General features: G+C 42.7%; 1 protein-coding gene and 1 long non-coding RNA gene across 5 annotated transcripts in view; one reads left to right on the forward strand and one right to left on the reverse strand.

The window, feature by feature from the left end:
- Nucleotides 1–958, reverse strand: part of MED27 (mediator complex subunit 27) — an 84,623-nt gene extending 83,665 nt beyond the window's left edge. For 3 of the 4 annotated variants that reach the window (XM_064393177.1, XM_064393176.1, XM_064393175.1), the window contains exon 1: nucleotides 712–958. In XM_064393177.1, the coding sequence (XP_064249247.1) occupies nucleotides 712–917 (206 nt within the window). In that variant the 5' untranslated portion in view covers nucleotides 918–958. The remainder of the gene's footprint in view (nucleotides 1–711) is intronic. The other variant, XM_064393174.1, reaches the window with a different exon arrangement.
- LOC135282942 (uncharacterized) lies at nucleotides 954–12,621 on the forward strand. The gene is made up of 3 exons (XR_010348906.1): nucleotides 954–1,080; nucleotides 4,988–5,773; nucleotides 11,376–12,621. It is a non-coding gene; the product is annotated as an uncharacterized LOC135282942 (long non-coding RNA).
- Nucleotides 12,622–13,958: the final 1,337 nt, after the last annotated feature.

The raw sequence follows: 13,958 nt of genomic DNA on the forward strand, positions 1-13,958 counted from the left end.
TCCAACCATAAACCTCACACTGCCAAGTCCACCACTAAACCTTGTCCCTAAGTGTGCATGAAGAACTCAGTTCCTGTGTCTGTGTAGGGGTTTTCAATTTAAATACACAAAATTGCTGAATGAAACTGTGTGCCCGCCTCTCTCTTCTGCCCACAACCTGCCTCCACACCTTCAGCCTCAGCAGTGTGTCTCTGCTCACACAAAACACACCTGCTGGTACAAGCAACTACGCTTACCTGGGATAACTTTCCAGCCTGACAAGTTCTGGTAATAAAATTATCATTCTTGAACCCCTTAGATGCCACTGAGTAATGTGCACCTAGTGATGCTACTGAGTAGTCTGCACCTACAAAGTGTCTTAATTTTTAACAATAAAACTTCAAATATAGAGATAAATCTCCCTGCAGCCGAACACCTTCACTTTGTCAACGCAATCCCACCAACAGGTCCTTCGTGAAAACAAAACGAGAACAAAAGCCAGGTAAATATTTTGGGCATATTCAACCCTTTGGAGACTCGGGAGCAGAGCACCACGAAGGGGTTAACGCGCACAGTGCTGGGGGGAGAAACAAAACGAAGCATTTTCGCATTTATTTGCCTAAAACCTTGCCCTGGAGTGAAAAGAGCCCCACCGGGCGCTGAGAGGAGCCAGGACAGCCCGGGACCCCCTCCCTGCCCACCGGGGGCTGCCCCGCCGGGGCCGCTGCTCACCCCAGGTCGCGGCTGACGGAGTGCAGGCTCTCCTGGAAGGCGGCCACGAAGCCCTTCTCGCGGCCCTCCAGGGTCTCCTTGTTGCGCATCCCATCCTTGAGGCAGTCGAAGACCCTGGTGACGCTGGAGCGCAGCGCCTGGATGGCGGCGATGGCCTGCGAAAACGCCTCCAGGTTCACGCCGGGGCTCAGCGCCCCGTCCGCCATCTTGGCCGGCACCGCCGGCCCCGCCGCGCCGCCGCGGTGCACGCTGGGAAATGTAGTCCGAGCGCCTGTGGGGGGACGGGTGTTGATCTCCATGAAGCGATTTTTGAGAAACTTTTGTCTTCTTTTCCTGGACGGTTAGGTTAATAATGACGGAGTCGGAAAGGTTGGAAGAGACCTGTGAAATAATGGGATTAGCTCAGTTGGATGCTAATAACTGGGTTCGTGTGTGGGTCATTTACTTGGACTTGATGATCCCTGTCAGTTCGATCCCTTTCAGTTCGGGATGTTCTGTGAATCTGTGAATCATCAGTTCTAACCATCCAGTACCACTGCCGTAACCCCTAAACCACATCACCCAGTGCCATGTCCAGATGCCTGGAATCACAAAATTACAGAATGATGGAATCACAGAATATGCTGAGCTGGAAGGGACCCCAGGACCATCCAGCCCAGCCCCTGGCCCTGCATGGACACTCCAAGAACCCTTCCATGTCCCCTGTTATCCAAACTCTCCTGGAGCTCTGGCAGCCTCGGGGCTGTTCCCAATCCCTGGGGAGCCTGGGCAGTGCCAGCACCCTCTGGGGAAGAACCTTTTCCTAAATCCAATCTAAACCTCCTCTGGCACAGCTCCAGATCATTCCCTCAGGTCCTGTCACTGGTCACCAGAGAGACGCAATCAGTGCCTGCACCTCCATTTCCCCTCTTGTGGAAGCAGCAGACCACAAAGAGGTATTTGTAGGGTTTATTCCCTCCCTTGGATGTTCTGTGCATCTGTAGCGTGTTTCCCAGGCACAGAACCAGAAATAAAACCATTTGGAATGGGAAGCATTGGCCCCAGTCCTGCTGCAATAACTGCACTAATTATGATGCAGGCAAGAGCATTTCCATCCTCGTGATGCTCCTGGGGAGATGAGAGATGTGCAGGTCCCATTTTATAGTTCCTGTCTTAGTGATGGAGCCACCTGGTGCAGTGAAAGGTGTCCCTGCCCATGGCAGGAGGTGAAATGAGGTGACCTCTAAGGCCCCTTCTAACCCAACCCAGCCTGTGATTCTGTGTTTCCATATTTCAGTTGTGATTACTCCTGAAACAAGGCCCTCATTGCCCAACCTTTGCAAAGCACTGCAAAGTTCAGGAGTGCTTTCACAGCACTGAACAGCACTGGTTTGATTTTGTAGGAGCTGCTTGTGTTTTCTATGCCACTGCCAGCTCTTTTCACCCCAGAATGCAGCTAAAATAAATAGAGCTAAAGTAAATGAAGCACTGCACAGGCCAATAGTCGCTCCACACAGAGTAAACTGCAGCACAGGGATGGGTCCTTTGTTTTCTCAGCTTCTAAAGTAAATAACAACCCCTTTTGTAAAGGTATTAATTAAATTCAGTAAGCAAAATCCACACAGATTCTTTAGCCATGGGCGATTTTCCTTTTTCTGTATGTAAAATGGAAATGAATACAACAAGGAACAGCTGAGGTGTCAGTGGCCAAGTGAAGCGAAGCTTCGCCCTCCACTCTGTGACACTTTTCTGTCTGTCAAGTGATGGATTCTGAAAATTGTATCCAATCAATTAAATGTTCTCAGAACACCATGTGAGGTATTGGAAAGTGAAACCCTATTACTTAGCATGAAGAATGAGAAAATGAAAGGGCTGCGGTTCCTCTTGAGCTTAGGGAGGCTGTTCTATGTGAGCACTGGGGTAAAGCAAACCTGGAAGCAACAGAGGCTGAAGCAATGGAGTTCAGCCTACACAGCCAGTGAAATACACAGCAGTGTGCTTCAAAGAATCAGTAATGGACTGAGCACACATAATAAGGTAAATAGGGACAAGGTAGGAATAATTCTTTGTGTTAAAAAACACTGAATCAAAGAAAAGCAGCCAGAGGCAGAAAGGACAAGACTATCTCAGCCAGACCAGCAACCCAAACTGTTTATGGATTGGTAGTGCTAGTTATTTTAAACATAAAATACCTTTCTTTGGACTGAAATAGATCGATCAAGAAAGTATTGTGTTATAAGGGAATACTTGCAGGCTGAGAGATCATTCCTGCATTACATTATTGTTTTTTCTTCCCAATACAAAGTTTAGAGTCTCAGTGCACATTGCAGATGTCTGTAACTTATTTTATGTGTTATTACTTGGAAATGGATGATTCTTTTCTATTTAATAGTTACTACTTTAAAACATATGGGTTTTTTATGTCAATACTGCAATTATTTTAATTATCTCCAAGAGCCCTGTCATTGTGGTGCCCAAATGCAAGGAGTTCTGATTTCACATCCTACCTGGAACAGCAAAAAAAAGGTTTGACAGTTGTTTTACTATTTTTAAACAAATGACAAACCAGTGGCCTAAAAACAAACCCATAAATATATAAGGAACCATTTGGAACTTGCCCCTATAGAACAAAGTGCACCACATAGCTTTGCCTTAGAAACTCAAAGGAGGGCATTCACAATTTTTTGCTCCAGGGATCTGCTTTTTCTTGCATAAATGAGGAGCCAAGTCCTCCTGACCAGACAACAGGCAATTCAGAGCACTCAGAGCTCCACTGGCTCCGTGGGGAGTTAAGGCAGGCGCTGCTTCAACACCTACAGATAATGGCTGAAGAAGAGAGCAGGAGCTCCTTTTCCTCTTGTTGTTCCTCCTCCTGTTTTGCCACGTCGAGAAGGAAAAGGCTGCATCATTTTGTGTGCTCATTTGTAGGGCATTGCCGTGCCGAAGTTGCTCGTTTCTTTTAAGCAAAATTCCTTAACTGGCAGCTTGCCCAAGCCAAGGCAGAATGTTCATTTCATCTTCATTATAGGTGCATTGTAAGGGGGCATTATGGAGAGAAAATATGTGGAACCAGATTATCTCCAAGGTACCGATAAAAATCTCCTTGCCTTAAAATCATTAATAAAACATAAAAGCGAGAATCCAGCTGATGTTCTGAACATCCAAAAATCTTATTATCTGACAGCTGTTGAGTGGGCTCCTGCAAAATTGTATAGGTGGCTCGATATGGGCAGGTTTCCACACCTGAGCAAGCAGCAGAACTGGTGTCTTTTATCCTCTCCACCAGAAGTTCAAGGACCTGGTGAACTCCCACAAAAAAAAAAAAAATCACATTTAAAGCATAGGGGGTAAATCCACATGGCACAACTTGGTGTCATGTGGAGAGGTGCTCCCTTAGTGCCCACACTAATTAACCCTGTGTCTCAGCCTGGCTAATTAGCTGTGGCAGACCCCTGTGCTAACACAGTGATGCTCCAGCCAGCTCAGTTCTCCCCATCAGTGCTGCTCCATGCCGAGCAGGGACACTACGAGATGGGAGAGGGAAAGCTGCTCTGAGCTGCCAGCTCTGGATCTGTTCTGTGGCTAAAGAGAGAATTTCATTTTGGGTGCTGTCAGTCTCGGAACATGCAGAAGCTCTGAACTCACTTGGAGAGAAGGGAGGGATAAAAAGTAACAATCCAGGCTGGCATCACATGCAGCAAGAGAAGTTCAGCTCCCTTCCCAAGAAGAAGCTTGGCTGGGGGAGTGTGTAATTAAGATGAACATTTCACAGCAAAGTATGTTACTCAAATTGCAGCTTCTAAGAACCACGTGGGCTGTAATTAATCAGCAACATCAAAGCAAAGGGATGACTTCAGAATCCTTGCAGAGGTACTGTAAACAATTTGTTAGGGAAGAAAGTGTCAAATTAGAAATGCATTCTCATTTAAGAGAAATTAATTTTGTTGTCAGGAGAGACAATTAATGGCCACTATTGGGTTTCAAAGCAAGTGCAGATAATCTCTCACAAAACATCCGAACAGGGCTCAATATTTGAAATAACTTATAACATAAGAAATTATCTTTATCTTCCTCTGACAGAGATAAATGCTGATATTTATTCCATGGCAAGCTGGACTGATATTCATCACCAGAACCTCTTCATTTCTTTATACTTCATTGCTACATTCTTGACAGCACTTCAGATAAATATTATAAACTGATTTTCTTGTTGTTGTTGTTCAAATAATTGTGATGCTCAATAACGCAATTGGCAAGATGTTCTTGCTATTTTTACATTCCTATTAATTTCTTTCAGGTTTTCAGTCTTCAGTTAGCCACAGAGTTTACTACACGATGCATTATTGAAACAGAAGAGGAGCTGAGGGGTTATCGACTCATGTTTGAGGCTTCTGCCAAGGGAAGGGAATGAGTCCTGCCTCCCTTCAGAGAAGGCTGGAATGGCAAGACATTTTCTGATGTGGAGGAGACCTGCTCTTCAGTGCTATTTCTTTCCTATTGTTCCTTGAATCAGAATCCCCCACTATATCCAACAATAGTGAGCAAAAATCTTATCTGAACACTCCTGCCAGAAGAAGCAGTGAAATAATGAACCGAGCTGACAATGATGTAGTTATCATCAGATTTCCTGTGGGATGAATAGAGTTAGCTGCCTATTGTTTCATGCTCTCAGGCGACCAGGCTCACATTCCAAAGGATCTTCTCCCACATCATGCTGGATGGAAAACAGACCTGGAGGCCTCCCTGTCCCCTTAGGGGGTCTCTGTAACTGTAGGAACTACAATTTTTGGGTGGCTATTCAGCAATCCAGAGAGTTTTCTTTCAGTTTATGGTTATAAAGTGTCCCCATGACACAGAGAGAATCCAGATTTGTCTGCAGAACCACCAAGGGCTGGCTGGATTATGACTCTTCAATTCCCTCTTGCCTGATGAAACTGGTGCTCTTGACATCAGTTTTAAGAAAATTGAAAGAGATCTGCTGTTGTGTTGTGCTGCTTCTGGAACTTGGTTTCTTGGAGATGTCAACTTAACACCTTATCCCAGCACCCAATTTACATGAGAAGTGTAAAGCAAAATACAAAAAGTAAACCATACCCAGCAAAACCCGTGGTGTTATTTTATGCATGAGGAATTCTGTCCCAAAATATGTCAAATTTTACTTGCAAAAAAAAGGCTGCTGTTTTATTCTGTATGTGTGCAATCTGCAGAGAACTCAGTTACTTCTTTTCTTTAAACATTCAGTGATCAAATGGGGAATCTGCTGTAAAACCGAATAGGAAGAAACTACCATTATTTAAAGGCTACAGAACTGCTTAAAATTAGAGCTGTGAAGGCACCAAAAAATACCAGAAATCACAGATGGTTTGCAGATAAATTCACATTGCATTTAGTCCACTCAACATCTAAAAAAAACCCCTATGCTTTTGCCTTCCTTTTCAGTCTCTCTGTTGATGCCTGCTCAAAACGTACTTTCTTTAAATTGGGCTTTGAGTCGTGTTCTGTTGCCCTACACATTCAGATCCCAGTCATTTTGAAAGATCTGCACAAACATGTATTTTTTAATGATGCTGTTAAAATTTAATCTATTCTGCATATTTGCAAAATCACAACTATCCTGAGCAGGTTAAATAAGACATTAGCAGGGATGAAATAATAGCAAGAACAGACAAGTAGCTCTGCAATATGCAAGTGGCTGAGACAGAATGACCCAGTTGTTTCTTCTTGTCTATACTGATGATTCTGCAGTATTAGAGTCAGTTAAACATTGTTTTCCCCACTCAAAGACTGCAGGATCAGGCTTTTACATAATTCTGGGATATTTGTGCATTCTGCAATTTAACTAGTTAAAGCCTATTTGTTTTGAGGCTTTTTTAATGCCTAGGCCGTATTTTCAAATGCTCTCTCTTGTCCCCTGGGTTTTCTCTCTGATACTGGCTTGCTTAGGGGAAAATTCCGCTTCCATTATCATGAAAGATCAGGATTTGGCACAATCATTCCAGCCTCACTGCCTAGCAGCAGTCAGCAGAATTTGTTGAATACATAATGCTCCATTCTCCTCCTTACCAGGTTCTTGTGGAGGGATTTTGCAGCAGGAGAGGGGAAGCTCGGAGCGTGATGGTCCTTCAATACCTGCTTGAGACATCCAGGAGCTCTTGCTCTTCATTGCACAGGCACAGGGAAGTTTTAGATGGCATTGTACCCACTGTTAAGAGAGTAAACATGATGAAGTTCATGGTACAGTACATGGCCTTTCTTCTTGCCAGGAGCAAACTCTCACCTGCAGCCTGGAATAGCCGAGGCTGCTTTTCCTGGCTTGTTAAAATGCCTGACACAGTAAAAATCCCTGAGACAAGTTCAGAGAGTTCTCAAGTCCCTGATTAGTAAATATTATTTGTGCAAAATGTAATCTCAGGACAATAAGGCCTGACACGAACCAGATTCGAGCATGTGTTTGGCAATCCTCAGCTTTATTCCTTCTAAATACAAATGCAACATGCCAGGCAGCAATCCTCTAACTCCTGAGCTTAGCCTTCCCTGTTCCACCAGCCACTTGCCAAGAGTCATTTGCTCCAGTACTTCTCACAAAAGCCAAGCTACTTCTCATAACTCTCCATCCTAATTAAGCTACTTGCTGGCTTTTATAATCACCTCTCCATACACCAATCAATCTCAGCAGGATTTTTAACAGATGAAACTTGGCTGATTTCCCCTTAAAGCACCAACCATCCTGAAACAATAAGGTCGGGTTTTTTGCTCTTTACTGCTTTTCTTGCAGGCCCTTTTTCTTCTCTACCTGTCAAAAGAGGAAGCCAACAACACAAATAAATATAGGCAAGTATGCTGGAGGCTGAATGAGGGCATGGAAACCTGCTGTTTTCCAGATGAGTCAAGCAGTTCTAGCAACTGCACAGACCAGTGTTTTCTTCAAGCTGTTCCGTACTCACTATTGTTCATCAACCCATCAAAGAGGACAGACAGCCAAACTATTTGACAGCTATCCAGACAAAACAGGCAGAATAAAGCAAAGTTCTGGGATATTCAGAACTTTAGCATTTCAGAAATTCATTGCTTCATCTTGACCTTTACTTAGGAAAGCAGCTTGAACTAAACTTGGAGTACATACAAAGGGAGTTTTCAATCAATAAGTCCTTCTACAGCACTGCTGCCTGCTTCACAACCCTACCTTGGAATTTGCAGGGCATCTAAACAGAGCTCAGTTCACAGAGTCTACAACCAAGAGCATTGCCTCTGGAGGGGGTTTTTGGTGGAACACACACATCCAAAAAGTGCTCACAGCATCCCTGAGTCACTGCAGCACTCAATGTGTTACTAGAACCCAACTGACATTGCTCAAATTGTCACTGGAGTGGATTTACCCAAAAGCTTCTAATCCCTGACACTGTTATGGAACATAAAAGTTAACCAGTTTGATGTCAAAGGCAGCAGAGTGTTCCTTGCTGTCTCTTAATAAAAGGGACATCAACACTTCGAGACAGTGGAGGCACCAGATGATGTGGAACCAAACCAGCTTTAAACAAACACCTGGCTTCTTTTTGTCAGCACAGAACTGGGGCAGATGCCCTCACAGTGGGGTCACAGAGCTTCCAGCACCCCCAGGCAGGATCAGCCCTTTTGGGTCTTGCCCCACTGAGAGCAGCAAACCCAAAAGCCACAGGCAGGACTGTGAGCAGTCAGTGCCTGCCTGCTGCCACACCTGTGCCAGCTGACAGTGCCCACGGGGTTGGGATGTGTGGCATGGGCAGCAGATGCAGAACGGATTGGATTGTTTCCAAAGGCTATTATCTGAAAAAGACTTTGCTTTATGCTTGGGCCAATATGGTAAACTGCATCCAGTTAGCTCAGGGAAAGGTCAGACATATTTTAAAGCTAAGAAAGGCCATCTCTGGCAGGTGTATCCAATTCAGAGAGATATATTATCCCCAAAGGAACATGAAAAAAAAAATCTTTATTTATTTTATTTCTACATATTCCACTTAGACTTACCCTGGTGCATTGATGATATGGAATTGTGCAATGTTTTCAAGCAGAATCCAGCCAGTCTTTCCTAAAATGAGACATAGTTTGTCTAAACAGACAATCACTTCCTGGAATTTGCAGATCTAATTTTGTACTTCAGTATTTAAGACCTCCAAAAAAAGTGACATCCATCTTCCCTCTTATAAAAAAAAAAAAAAAAGAATAAAAAAAGAAAGATTTTCCTTCTATCTGGAGATTATTTAGTGCTCTGTTATTGACACTGCTTCTATTGAAAGATTTAAAGATAAAAATGCACTGTATTCAAGTAGTGATCATTTTTCATCGTCACTTAGTGACAGAACAGCCTGTAGTCAATTCCAACAGATTTATCTTTTCTGCTATTGATCCTGTGTGGGGCTGAGCTGTGCACAGGGACTTGGCTGTGGCGCTTCAGAACTGCAGCAAAAAATGCAAAAGGAGTGGACAAGAGAGGTGCCAAGCAATCTTATTTTCATTATCAGGTTGTCTAATTATTTCCCTCTAAGTGGTGAGACAGGCTGCTAGAAAATAACTTGTGTATAGGCACATGGCACTTCCTGATGGACAAAGGGAACAGCCCATAAATGCTATTTCCCCATGTAGCTCAGTCTACAAGGAGTTCCAGAGCTGGGTTCAAGACAATTTGGATGCAAATCAAAACTTCAGGTACCAGAGGGACAGATGTTTTGTGAAAAGTAGGAGCTGCCAGTCAGGTCCCTAAAGCAAATCTCCCATGACCTCCCGTGGTGAAGATGCTCTCTTGTGCTCTCATGAGGATGCCCATCACATCATGGAAAGAGTCTTTCTGCTTTTTGAAGCTCAAAGAGAAGGGAAAGTATTATCCTGAGAATTTGTGCACTCCAGCCTCAAAAGTTCCATGACCAATTTTTATACTTAAGACACAGAGATTAATTCTGGTCATCTTCTGAGTACAGAGTGAAGCTGAAGGGGAAAAAACAACAAAACATTTAGATGCAGGGTAGAATGTGCATCTTCTCAAACAGTTCAATACTGGATCCCAGACTATCTACTATTTTAAACAGAGCCAGACTTCTATATATGCTCTTCTTCACTTAAGCCAAATACATCGGTAAATGCTGATACAGAGGCTGTGAATTTGATGGCTGAATAATTTTTGAATCCTTCAGAGACCAAGAAAGCTTTCTCCAGAAGCTGTCATGCACCTCCTGATGGATCACTGCTCACAAACCATAAAGGCACTTACTGTTGGGAGCAGGCAGAACCAGAGCTCCAGCTTCCTACAGCAGCTGCTCTGTTTTGAGCTAAAAGGTGCTTTTGGGCTTGCTTTCCTTCAGGTATTGGCTGAAATGTGATCCAGATACCTTTAAAGTTCCTCTACATCAGGTGTAAGTTTTAAATATAAGCCGGAAAAGAGGCACACAAAGAACTGAGTGAATGAACAGACAATGGTGCCTCTGTGCTATTTGCAGCTTTCTCATCCTGCTGATGCCATTTATCCACAGTTCCCACCATGACTTTGGGTCTGTTGTTTAAATATTTCCCACAAGGGTTAGGAGATGGAGACACAAGCACTGGCTTGAACACGGAGAGCTGTTCTAGTCCTTGTGGCTGGGGACACCCAGCAGATGAATTCAGACAACAGCAAGACCCCCAAACATTGCAACTGCAGGAGCTACACCAGGATGAAAATCACAGACCCTATTCTGGAGGCAATGACTCAACCAAAGCCCAGCAAACTATACAAATAAAACACATGTGCAGGTTCACCTCGTGTATGAGCTTGACAATGTTCTAGCTCTTCTCTCCTTCCTTGCTCATCATGAGCTTCTGAGGTTCCTTTTCTAACCACTTCTGTGAAAGACATTCTCCTACAGAGACCTAATCTTTCACTCCTCTGCAGCTCTGCCTTGTCATTTCCTGATCCAAACTCTTTTGATTAATTATCTCTGAACAGGTTTATCAGTCTGTTCTGCAACCTGCACACAGGAACATACATGTTCAGCAGCTATTTCCTCCGTAACTTTCTCTGCTACACTATTTTGGAGAACTGTTCCAAACTGTGCCAGCTAACTCTTGCTATTTGCAGACATGGGAGATGGGATTCTAAACTGTGAGCATTTGCCAAGGTAGCTATATGGGTATACTAGCAAAAAGATATTTCTCCTACTGTATAGCTCATTCCTGCTCTTCAAATAAACTGTACTAGTAAAAAGACTTCCACTGTCTCAGCAGCAGGGTTTTGTTGATAGATAATTTCACCTCTTTCATTGCAAAGCAATGCAACAGTGATAATGCAGGTTTTGACCAGAGTGAGTTGTTTTCTCCTCAGTATTCACAGCTGCCATAGAAGGAATATGATCAGTGTCTTACAGAATAACAAGTGGTTTCATTTTGTTCCCCAAAATAATCTGCACCTTAGATCCATTCTGAATTCTTCCTCTTGCAAGGCTTTCCTGCACGTTAAACAAATTAACAAATTACTCTCTCTGCAAGAGCCAGGTCATATTTCATCATTAGAGAAGGAGTCTGATTTTGGTTGGGTGAAAATAAATCCACAGTAACACCATTTGCTATCATTCATGTCTCAACATTTCCCCTCAAAATAGTTTCATTTTGTTATATTTAATGCTTCAGCATTCCATCTTAAAATAATGCCAATAATTACAAATCTCACTGTTTTATTTTAGGCGCTGTTCTCCTGAAGTGACAGAAGCACACAGATTGAAAATGTTGCTGAAAGATTGCTGGAAGACAGGAAAAACACATTCAATCTTTGCCTAAGTGGTAAAAAGGAAAGAGATGCTCTTTGGACACAGTAGAAGGAGATAAAAAAGTTTGGAATATTCGTCATCTGCTTAAAGGCTGAAGAGGATTTTGGGACAGCAAACGGAAGCACTGCAGTGTCGTGGGTTCGTGGTGCAATATTTTGGTCCTTGTGGGATGTTACACTGCAATATTGAAATGAAGGATCATCCTCTGAAGTCTGCAATCTGGTGCCCCTCTCTGGCTGTCATACCCAATTCTAGGCACAAGAAACCCAATAAGGGATATCGATCAAACTGTCTGATGTGTCAGTTAAAAAATAGCCCTTCATATGTAAACAAAACCTATGCAGAGCAAGAAAGAAATAAATTCAAAAACCTCTTCTTCTTCAGGTTATTAAAGCTCTTTCTGTTGCTATACAATGAGAATCTTTGTATAAGTTTTATGAGCTCTATCACTGATCTATTCATTTTCTAATGCCTGAAAAATTACAGATCTTGTGCTTATTGAATGAAAAAGCAAAGCCCTTTACAAGCCTATTAGGAAAACAATATTTACAACAAAGCACCAAGGAAAATTCTCCCATTAAATTTTACAGCAATTTCCTTGGAAGAGTCCTTTCCACTGAGAACAGCTGGACTTAATTGCAGATGAGCTGACTGAAGGAAGTACCTCTGATTGCAGATGTAATAAAATTCATGCTTGACACCTTAATTTTTTTAATATATATTGGCCACCATCAAATCACTGCATTTGCTGGTTTGCAGGCTGAATCTATCAAAGTTTTGGCAGGAGAATAGACAGGGAACGGAAAAGCTTGTGGAGGCCTTCAAAGCTTGGTGCTTAAGACACAGCTTTTTAATGCTATTGATTCCTAACAATCAATATTTTTTTTCAATAAGAAGGTCTCATATTACCCTTTTTCCCAACCACCCTTCACAATGAAGTTAGTTAGGATGAAAAAGCACTTAATGGCTTTCTTTGGAGATTTTTTCCCCATGTTCATTGCAGTCTCTTCTGCCTTACAAAGTTCACCTTGCTGAGCCCTTCTGGTTGATGGTTGTGGAGTGGATGACCAGATGTTTTCCAGCACAAAAACCTGCCATAGGGTTAAGCTTTGACCCAGAAGAGCTAATTTCTTTCAAATAAAAGACATTGCAAGCACATCAACCTCTAGCATTTAAGGTTATTTGTTCAGAAACTACCATAAAATCAAAGAGCTTGCTCCTCTTCCTCATCCCTGTCGAAATTCTGTAGATAATTTTATTCTCAATGAGTTTCACAAACAAGGTTTTTAAGTAATACCTTACCATTAATTTTGAACCAAAGAAGTTATTTCTGTTAGGAGTTTTTTACAGTGACTTTTCAAAAAGTAGGGTTGGTCATCTTCTGTTTTTGCATCATGAGGGTGTGGAAATTGCTTAGAGAGAGAGAGCAGGGGGTGTAGGAGCTGTGCTTGCTGCCACTGGAGATTGCCCAGGAACTGAGTTGCAGTGCTGACTAATTGCAGGCAAATTGCTTCTGCTGGAATATATTGAGTGAACAGCAGCAGCAGTGCTTGCCTGGAGAGCAGAAAGTTTAACAAGGATGGAGCAAACACTGAATGCTGCCTGAATCCTCCTGCAGTGGGGGTATAGAACCCCTTCCCTCTTCAGTCTGTGGCATGGGAGTGTGGGATCCCCCTCCCGTTTGCCCAGCTGTTCCATTTTCTGCTGAAGAAAATATTGGGATACTCCTCCAATTCTTTCCTGTCTCCCGACCTAACAGGATTATTCCTGGATAGAAACATACATTTCTGTGAAAGGAAAATAGTTCTATTTTATCCCTGTGTTGTGAGCTGAAGCTGATAATCAGCACTCATTACAAACAGAGGCTGCTTCTCATGCCTGGGGGGTTTTTGTTTGCAGAGTAACACTGCGTGGGCATCCCAACACTTCAAAACCAACCTGCTGCTCCTCAGGTACCTAGCATGCCACTAATAACAGCCTCATGAATGTTGCAGAATCTATAATAAGAAACTTAATTTTTTTTTAAAGGAGTAGCATTCACTGCTTGTTTCTGTAAGTGGCTGTTTAACCAGGCCTGCCAAACATTGCAGATGTACACACAACTGCATTTTAATCAACCACAAAAACACTCTGTAGCATAAGTAGTTAGGCAGCTATGCCCACAAGAGCACAGGTAAGTGGGCTAGTAAATATTTAATCAACTATTGTTGCATGGGATAGTAAACATTAATATTTAGTATAATATTTACTTACATTTATATCCCATGTTTAGAATAATATTATGTTTAAGGACAAGTATACATTCAGATGTTTGGTCTGGTAATACTACTCATAGACACCTGCTTAGGTAAGTTATTTAAACACTGCCATGATGCAAGCAAGAAAACGAAAGGTTTAGTTTATAAGATATAGACACAGGCACACAGCTATATACACACTTAATTTTCTTTGTGGAGTAATTGCACTGTGAGAAACAAATGCAATGTACACATAGAATCT

Source organism: Passer domesticus, chromosome 18 (genome assembly GCF_036417665.1).
Source record: "Passer domesticus isolate bPasDom1 chromosome 18, bPasDom1.hap1, whole genome shotgun sequence".
NCBI lineage: Eukaryota > Metazoa > Chordata > Aves > Passeriformes > Passeridae > Passer > Passer domesticus.